This window comes from Oncorhynchus nerka, linkage group LG16 (genome assembly GCF_034236695.1).
Source record: "Oncorhynchus nerka isolate Pitt River linkage group LG16, Oner_Uvic_2.0, whole genome shotgun sequence".
NCBI classification, from domain to species: domain Eukaryota; kingdom Metazoa; phylum Chordata; class Actinopteri; order Salmoniformes; family Salmonidae; genus Oncorhynchus; species Oncorhynchus nerka.
In genome coordinates, this window is record NC_088411.1 from 25,527,873 (window position 1) to 25,537,550 (window position 9,678).

Below are 9,678 nucleotides of genomic sequence, written 5' to 3' on the forward strand. Positions count from 1 at the left end.
GCACCATCGTAGCCTTAACCACGGCATTTCTTCACCGAAATCCACTTACTTTCCATCAGTTCAATTAGGCCATTTCATTTTCAAGGCCTGAGCAGTGGCGATTTTAGCATGAAGATTTTGGTGGGGCAAACTCCCCCCAAATGTTTTGATGCAAGCTAGCAAAGCCACTACACAACACAACACTAAACAATACATTAATTGCACTATAACGGTGACAAATGTTGCCCACAAACTGTTAGGGCCTACATAAAGCTGTCCCAACAGCAGAGCTTTCCTTTCAGCACTATGGAGTGAATTCTTACATCTGGCTATGAATGGAGCCTTGTCTGGCAGCGAAACAGTTAATTCAGCCTCATTTACTGCCTTTTTAAAAAACATAGCTGATATGGCTGACTTGCTTAAACAAATGTGGATTCTACTGACATTTGAGATGTTTGTCAGTTGATAAGAGGCAATCCGTAATTTCGATTAAGACATTAATGAGCGAGCTAGGATGGATGTAGTCATTATAACTATTTGTTCAGCACTTTTGAAATGTACAGGTACAGAATTCATAACATGGACCGTTCTTACAGTAATCTCCCTGTACACAAGTCAGAACTGTAGGATAAATACTTTACTTGGCTTCTCGCGCTCTATTGACTCGTGGCAGGCCGGGTGCCGGCAGGCTGACTTCGGTTGTCAGCTGAACAGTGTTTCTTCTGACACTTTGGTGCAGCTGGTTTCTGGGTTAAGCAGGTGAGTGTTAAAGAGTGCGGTTTGGTGGGTCACGTTTCGGAGGATGCATGACTCAACCTTTGCTTCTCCCAAGCCCGTTGGGGAGTTGCAGCGATGAGACAAGATCGTAATTGAAATTGGGAGAAAAAAGGGGGAAAAGGGGTAAAATATATATATTTTTAAACAAGGTTGAATCATGGCATGAGTTCCCGACTTGGAATTCCGACTTGAATGACTGTTCAAAATGTATTTTCCCAGTCGGGGCAAATTTTTTCCCTAAGTTCCCAGTTGTCTTGAACTCACTGACGTCTGAGATTTCCCAGTTCCAAGTTGTTTTGAATGCGGCAGAAGTCATGCTGTATTGACAGCATGGCCAATGAATTCAACCTTTTCATTCCCATGGTGTTGCATGTGAATGTTTATCCTTTTAAGCTTGGAAAAGAGACCCTTAAACCCAGACTTGGACCACACACCCTCTCCACTGAATAGCAGGCTAGTGATTGCTTTGCAACACTTGCAGTTAGCCACTGATTCCTTCTAAACCACTCATTGTTGAATTTGCAATTTCCAACTTGTTGTGTTATGTCCAATGGCTGATGAGCACCGATACGTTTTATCTATAATTTCTCTTCATATGACAAGGTTTGAACAGGATTTGCCAGTAGATTGTTGACCTGATTCTTGAAGATGACTGCTTGTCTAGCTAAGATTTTGAAAGTATGATGTTGACATCAGTCCAATCAAAGCTACGGTAGATATGTGATTTGATGCCAAGAAATAAGTACTTATTGACATTAAAAAGCTTGATGACAGACTTTTTGAAAGGTTACTACCTTGTGGGGGCAGCGCAGGTGTCCAGTACGCAACGCCAGTGCATGTCATGGGCTCTGAACTGATCTATTTGATCACTGAAAGAGGTGACAAAGGTGTAGGAATAGAATGGATGAGGATGGTCCAGATTTGTCTCGACTGAACATTTAGAATTTCATTCATTTGATATATAACTTTTCTAAACACACACAGATTGGAGAGAAAAAAACATTAGGTTAATAGTACCCTCTTTTGGTCATTTTGGTTACCCAGAAGTAAAATTCTCTTGTGAAATTTTGTCATTTACTCTTTTTTTTCTTGCTGTTTCATCTGTCCACAAGAGATGAGGTTAGATGAAATATTTTCTGAGAAGATATATGACTGAGTCTGAGATAATATAAAAAACATTTTACAGTTAATGTAACTTTTCCTGCATAGTAAGGGTCTGTATTAATGGGTTTATATTTGAAAAGGAAATCACAGAATATTATTAAAATCGTTTATTTTTCACAAAGGCCTAATAATTTAGCACACAAAATCATTAAAATATTATATTTGAATACATTATTACAACATGCTGATTTTACCAAGGAGCCTTCTGTAGAGAACATTTATATAGGACTTACACACAAACACATTGGTATGGCATTGGTTGAAGCTCAAAGTTATTTAAATCTCCCTACCATTCTTGTTCTTGCCTTTCTATTGCACAAGGATGACTACTGAATCCAAGATTAAAATGTGAGGAGCAAAATGGCACAAAACAGAGCAGTGAATGTTTCTTTGCAGTACAATCCAGGCACAGTACATCCAGTGTCACAGGTAAGTGAGAAATCTATTCATCAGTGTCAGATAAGAAAATAAATGTTATTTGATACTGTGAGCGTATAATGCCACATTTTAAAGATCTACATATCCCATTAGTATAAAGGATTTTGCTGAAATCTAAATCCAAATACTAAAAAGTCTGCAAGGTCTTTCAGTCATACATACTGTCAAGATAACATGGATTTGGTCAAATTCTACCTATTGAATGTTAGATTGTTCAGAAATGTACAATGTACAATTGGTACCAGTGTAACACCCAAAAGCATCTTTGAAGATTAATTTTGTGATTGTATTTAATGTAAATCAAATATCCAGCATACTATCCATCAATGAAATAATAGCCAGTGGTGAAATAGATGATATAGCAGAACATTTGCATGGATATGCACATCATTTCCATAACTGATCAGTGGTGGTTTGTTTGCTTTATCAACTGCAATGTAAGATATTTGATTATCGTCCACATTTATGCCAATGTTACTTGTATATCAGTGCTCTGTATGTTTTCCATTGTCTTTGAAATAGGCCTACATAATTGACAATGCTAGCTTCACGTTTTGGATAACTTCTAACAAATAAATGCACACTGTGGCTAGTTTATTAGGTACACCCATCTGGTACCGAGTCGGACACCCCTTTGCCTCCAGAACAGTCTGAATTCTTCAGGGCATGGAAACATTGCTCAATTGTTATCAATGGAATTAACATTCCCCACACCACCCCAATCATCCTCTACTGTTGACACCAGGCAGGATGGGCCATGGACTCACGCTGCTTATGCCAAATCCTGACTCTGGCATGACGCAACAGGAATCAAGATTTGTCGGACCAGGCAATGTTTGTTTTTTTACTCCTCAATTGTCCAGTGTTGGTGATTGCGTGCCCACTGGAGCCGCTTCTTGTTTTTAGCTGATAGGAGTGGAACCTGGTGTGGTCGTCTGCTGCAATAGCCCATCCGTGACAAGGACGGATGAGTTGTGAGTTCCGAGATGTCGTTGTGCGCAATTAGTTGCCTGTTTGTGGTCCGCCTGTAAGCTTGCACTATTCTTGCCATCCTCAATCGACCTCTCATCAACGAGCTGTTTTCGCCCACAGGACTGCTGCTGATTGGATGTTTTTTTGTTTGTCTCACGTCTCAGTAAACCCTAGACACGGTAGTGCGTGAAAAGCCCAGGAGGCAGACCGTTTCTAAGATACTGGAACCTGCATGCCTGGCACCGATGATCAAACCATGCTCAAAGTCGCTTATGTCATTCGTTTCACCCATTCTAACCTTCAATCGAACAATAACTGAATGCCACGATGACTGTCCTTCTGCTTTATATCGCAAGCCACATGACTCACTATCTGAAGGCACAACCCAATTTTGTGAAAAAAATTCAGTTTGTGTGACAAAACTAGAAAGCACAGTGTAGAGAATCATTGTACCATCTAAACCACTGTGAAATATATTTTTCAGAATCAAAGATATTTCCAGCTTTTTAAAGCTGGTGTACAAAACCGAAAGTAAAAGACGAAACTTAACAGGAAGCATAGAAATAGTGCACATAGAACAGATGTACCCCTTCTTAGACTTGCTTTCAATGAGTGACTGATCTATAACATTTCTATGCAAATTTGGTCAGGTCACCCAAAAAGTTACATATTGCAGCTTGAAGAATGATACTCAATAAGTTGGGTGTCCTCAAGAAGAGAATCCAAACCTACTGGCTGTCTCAAAATGAATCCCCGTCAGCACTACGAGATGGCTCTGCAATATTAAAATCATCCATGTTCCAGTTGATATTCAAATGCTCCCTTGCAAATAGCTTAAACTGATTCACATACACCACTGACAGACTGAGGAGTGTCGCAGAGCGCAGCGTGATTAGCACGTCACCACACAGCTAAAGGCAGTTTCTCTACATTTAAGGCCCCTCCCCAGCTCTTTTCAACGCAACGCTTGCTTTTGCCCCTCTTGAAGGAATGCTTGTTTCTCCATCAGCTTCCTGAAGAGGCCTTGGCGGTTGCCCAGGAGCTGTGCGTGCTGCCCACACTCCACCACACGCCGCTGGTCCAGCACAGCCACGGCGTCAGCGTTCTGGATGGTGGAGAGGCGGTGGGCGATGATCAGCACTGTGCGCCCATCCATGAGCCGCTCTAGAGCCTCCTGGACCAGGAACTCATTCTCTGCATCCAGGGCACTGAGGAAGAGGGGGATGGAAAAGAGAGCGCAAAAGTGAGAGGTCCATGAGTTATAGCTCACATGTCATTGGGTTGTTTGACCCTGCTTCACCCAGCTGATTGACCTTGCTTAACTGTCCAAAACGGAGGAAGAGCGACTCATGTAAAATGTGATTAGACCATGCACAATGTCTTACCTTGTAGCCTCATCAAGTAGAAGTATCTTGGGGTTCTGAGAGAAGGGAGAGAATGCATACATTACAACATTTGCCCATTTGACTAAAACATACAATTTTTGATGCATGTAATCAGATGTAATTAAAAATACCTTAAGCAGAGCCCTTGCAATAGCAATTCTCTGTTTCTGACCACCTGTTGGTTAAAGCAAAACTAGTCATTACATTAAAGCTGTTAAAGAAGCGATGGTTGTAGTTATGAACAATAACTCTGTAGTCAGATCATTCCGGTTTGAGGAATGCCCAGTGAAGTCCAACACCATAACAATTAAAAAACATTATTTTTTTTAGGAACACCTATCAACTACGTAATCACATCACAAAATCAAAGAGAATTCCTGATTCGCATGTATTTGTCTCACCTGAGAGTAGAACACCCTTCTCTCCCACCACAGTGTCAAAGCCTTTTGGGAAACCTCGGACAAACTCATAAGCGTTGGCGATCTGTGCAGCCCGGTGGATTTCCTGAACTGTGACCGTGCCAGAGTCGGGCGCTCCATAGGCAATGTTCTCAGCGATGGAACAGGAGAAGAGTACAGGCTCCTGCAGACCCACAGAGGGAGAATACCACAGGGTTAGACCACATGTCAAAGCATTGCTTAGCCACAACAATGGGAACATATTGCCTACTAATAATCGTCATGTGACCAATTACCTGACTAACAGTTCCAATGTGACTCCTCAGCCAATAAGGATTCAAATCTCTCACATCATGCCCGTCGATAGTGATCACACCTATACAGCAAAAAAGGATCTCTATATCAGAAGACTGTTGACGAAATGGAAGACATACAGTGACATGAAGCTGCTGTAAGAGATGACCTCAACTGTAGTCCTCACCTGCAACTGGGTCGTAGAGCCTGAGCAGCAGGGAGACCAGAGTGGATTTGCCCGATCCGCTGGGCCCTACCACGGCCATGACGGAGCCAGCAGGCACAGAGAGACTCAGGTCCTGGAAGATGGGGGCGTCTTTGCGGGTTGGGTAGGCAAAGGAGACATTCTGGAACTCCAGTTGACCCTTAAGCTGCTCCGGCCTCAGTACAATACCCTCTTCAGAGAAATGAGGAGGAACATGGACATATACATGCCAGTTTAGATGCAGAGGACTACTAGCCAAGTGTGATGTAATTAAGGTGTTTTGCACAATGCTTTCTCAGTGTGGTCTAGAATGGCAGGGCTTGATGCTGACCATTGAGGGGGAACTCGGGCTTCCTGTCCAGTAGCTCCCAAAGACGTGCCCCTGCGCCAAAGCCCTTCATCAGTTCAGAGTAGAACGAGCTCATACCTGTTCAACGAAACAGACATTTAAACAGCTGCTCAGACAGACTAGGGGATAGAGAGAATCAGTTTCTTATTAAAATGGAAATTCTAACAGTGTGATTTGTTCATTGATTAATGAGCAGGGGTTTTCCTCAGAATGCATAGGCAATGAGACAATTATATACGCCCTACCTGCAATGCTAATGCCCACCCAGAAGGCGTACATGAGGAAGGAAGAGAGCTCTCCCACAGTCATGTGTTCACTGGCCATCAATAGCCCTCCCTTATACAGCACTGACAGGATGATGATGTTGCCACTGAGTCCAGTCTAAAAGAGACTCATACAAAACCAGTTACAACCCAATGACCCCCGAAGAAACACACAGGTCATAAAAGCAGAAGCTTCCACCACAGATCGCACAACTCTGTGGTTCCAGTCTTTCAAAAGGCCAAAAGGGCTTGACTACATTTCAACTGCCGTTGATTGAGAAAATGTTAACAACCACTCCATTTCTCTTTAAGGAACATTGGGCAACATTGAATTGTTGGATGCTCACCGCGCCAAAGAAGCCAGCCCTCAAAACGGCTTCCTGTTTGGCCAGGTGGAGAACATAGTTGGCCTTCTCCGTATACTTGGCCACCTCTGTCAGCTCCTTACCAAACGCCCGAACTGTCCTCATGTTGCTGATGCGTTCTTCTGCCAACTACAAGACAATACAGTATCAGTCTGATCAATTGGTTTCAATTAAACATTTTAAAAAATGATTAAAAGACCTGGTGTCTATGTACTCTGCTTGGAGAATAATCTACAGTGCAACACTGCTTCAGTAATGACTAATGCTGTGCAGTTAGAAGGGGTCTCGTCTTACCTGTGTGGCCTCAGCCAGAGAGTCCTGTGTACGTTTGGATATGGAGCGCAGGTATCTCCCATATATGACAGCTAGGCCAGCCATAGGAGGCACAATCAGCAGCACAAAGGCTGCTAAACTTGGTGACACGTAAAACTGTTGGCAGAGAGCGAGAGGGAGATGCCAGGAAATGTGAGGAGGCAATTCAGCCCAAGTCTTTTAAGCCTGCTCGGTTACCTTTTTATAAAGGGATTTTGAACCTGTAAAGCCACTAATGACCGGAGAGGATGTGTTAACATATTTATCATGAATGTATTCAACTGTACTATATTTACTATGATAAATGAGTTATGGATATTTTGCTACGGGGTCATCTGTTTTAGAAATGACATCCTAGGAATATATACTAACCAAGGAGGAAACTCAAGGAATTAACTCGATAAATTCTAAATAGACTTGTTGTAACATGAAGAACTTGGGTCAAACCAGATCCTATGTGGAGAGACCAGAACAATGACAAAGAAAAATGACAGTAACCAGAATAATGGTACCGCTAAGGAAAGCTGTACATGAAAGGATGAAAAATCACATCTTCCTAATGACAAACCAGTTTCACCTCTGAATACAACTTGCATTCCCATGTGACTCAAAATCTTAGAACTGATCCCTGTACAGAGTAGAATGGACTTTAACACCCTAAAAACACTTTACAAACAAATGTGGAGAGAGGGCTGTTTCTCACCATCATGCTGACCCCAGCTGTTGCCTGGGCGACAGCGCGGAGCCCGTCAGAAAGGTTGTCTGTGACGGAGCGGCCGATGAGTGCCGTGTCTGCAGATAGGCGGTTAATGAGTTCCCCGGTACGGGTCTTATCAAAGAAACCTACCTCCTGCCTCAGAATCGAGGAGAATAGGAATACACGTAGATTTCTCACAATCTGTTGACCTGCAAGAGTCACATATTTTTGAAATGTTCGATTAGTTCCTCTGTATGGCATCAAAGTCACGATAGTAATAACCAAAAAAAATCCAGAGATGGACATCTGTTTAATATGTAAACCCACTCTGCATGCACTGAGAGCAAACGGTGACGCTCACCTGAGATTTGCATGAGGTAGACACGGGCAGCATTAGCGGCGCCCCCACAAAGGAATACCCCTGAAAGCATGATACACAGAGAGCGGAGGGAGGCACTGAAGTCCTCTGAAGAGCTGGTGTAGATGGTGTCAATGACTTGGCCCAGGAAGAAGGGCGCCGACATTGTGACAGCGCTGGAGACCATTAGGAAGCCCACAGCCGCTGAGGAGGATGGTATAGAAAACAAAATATAAGAATCAAAACAAGTAACATTACTGTATTATTGTTTAAAAAGGGAAACTTTCATGACAACAAATAGGGCCCAAGTAAGGAATAAACTATGTCATTTAGTCAACCCTACACAGGCACAAGTTGGTGATAACATTATTTCAGTGCCACGTTGGTCATTTTCGAAGATATCCCTGTGGTGACCTTAAATGACATGGCCTACCTGACAGTCGCAAGCGCTCAGGGTGGGCAAGTTGTAAAATCCTTTTGACATCCTCAGTGGGTATCCGAGTTGGGGATTGTTTTGTTTCCGTTGACTGCATATCTTTGCTGTCAACTTCTTGTTGTGTTGCTTGTTTTGAGTCTGTCGAAGAGCTGTAGTTGGCAAAGTGTACAGTTGCTGTCCATGAATTCCTCAACAAATGGGGGGGTATGGTGAACTGTCTAAGTGGTACACAGGGCACAAGAGAGTTGCATCTCCTCGGGTGTGAAAGCGAAGAGCGTGCCACAGGTTCGAACCTTTTCCCACTCACCCCTCGTTGTCCCCTGGACGTCTGGCATTCTAACCAAAATAGTTTATGTACACGGGAGTGAACCTCGTGCTTCAAAATATTCACGCCTGGACATTTTGACAATTGCAACAGCAACAGTCCCATTCTGCAAGACAGCTAGTGAGCGACTCAGACACATAAAAGCAAGAAAAACAAACTCAAGTGCGTTGGCTTGCCAGCTACCTACCAAATGACCAAAACATAGCAAGAAAGTGCGAACGAGCATGTTCCATTTCACATACGAAGAGGCCAGCGAATTCCAACATAAAAACACGGTTAGGTCAACGTCCTCCTTCGTGTCCAGCCAACACTAACGACAAATGATAATGTCTATTACATCGTGGGTTCCTGGCGGTTATTCATCATTATCTGTTCGTGACAGCCACATTTAGGCGAAGTTGTCTTTATCGCGCTGGGAGCGCCCTGTCACAACAATATGTCTGTCGATAGGAGTGACATGTCGACACAATCTGCAGGCGACAAGGCAGCCTAACGGTAACCGACTGTCAGAAGTACACACTACTCTACGAACAGAAAAACCTCTCTGTTCAATAGAAAAGGTGACCCCCGGAAAATAACCTAGCTGCTTCTTGTTAAAGTCCCTCACGGAAATCAATGGCCGACGATATAAGAAAAACTTTGAAAGACATTGCTAAGCGACCTCGATTAATCGATGTCATCTTCAACAGAAACATATAAACTCAGCAAAAAAATAAACGTCCTCTCACTGTCAACTGCGTTTATTTTCAGCAAACTTAAACATGTGTAAATATGTGTATGAACATAACAATATTCAACAACTGAGACATAAACTGAACAAGTTCCACAGACATGTAACTAACATTGATGGAATAATGTGTCCCTCAACAAAGAGGGGGGGGGGGTCAAAATCAAAATGAACAGTCGTTATCTGGTGTGGCCACCAGCTGCATTAAGTATTGCAGTGCATCTTCTCCTCATG

The 9,678-nt window shown here is 42.9% G+C and overlaps 1 protein-coding gene across 1 annotated transcript; it reads right to left on the reverse strand.

The window, feature by feature from the left end:
• Positions 1-2,012: 2,012 nt before the first annotated feature.
• LOC115144314 (ATP-binding cassette sub-family B member 10, mitochondrial-like) lies at positions 2,013-9,358 on the reverse strand. Its single transcript, XM_029685243.2, has 13 exons — positions 8,390-9,358; positions 7,960-8,160; positions 7,605-7,807; positions 6,884-7,018; positions 6,572-6,718; positions 6,207-6,342; positions 5,944-6,039; positions 5,595-5,804; positions 5,410-5,489; positions 5,117-5,297; positions 4,847-4,890; positions 4,716-4,750; positions 2,013-4,538 (listed from the first exon to the last, which is right to left on the reverse strand). Exons 1-13 carry the CDS (start codon positions 8,820-8,822, stop codon positions 4,286-4,288), a joined length of 2,154 nt encoding a protein of 717 aa, XP_029541103.2. The 5' UTR covers positions 8,823-9,358; the 3' UTR covers positions 2,013-4,285.
• Positions 9,359-9,678: the final 320 nt, after the last annotated feature.

Excerpts from the sequence above, each read along its gene's own strand:
- LOC115144314 (XM_029685243.2), bottom strand. The coding sequence starts at position 8,822 with ATGGGACTGTTGCTGTTGCAATTGTCAAAATGTCCAGGCGTGAATATT. Across the intron at positions 7,808-7,959 it reads CTACCTCATGCAAATCTCAG|GTCAACAGATTGTGAGAAAT; the intron begins GTGAGCGTCACC and ends TGACTCTTGCAG. Across the intron at positions 6,343-6,571 it reads GGGCTGGCTTCTTTGGCGCG|ACTGGACTCAGTGGCAACAT; the intron begins GTGAGCATCCAA and ends AGTCTCTTTTAG.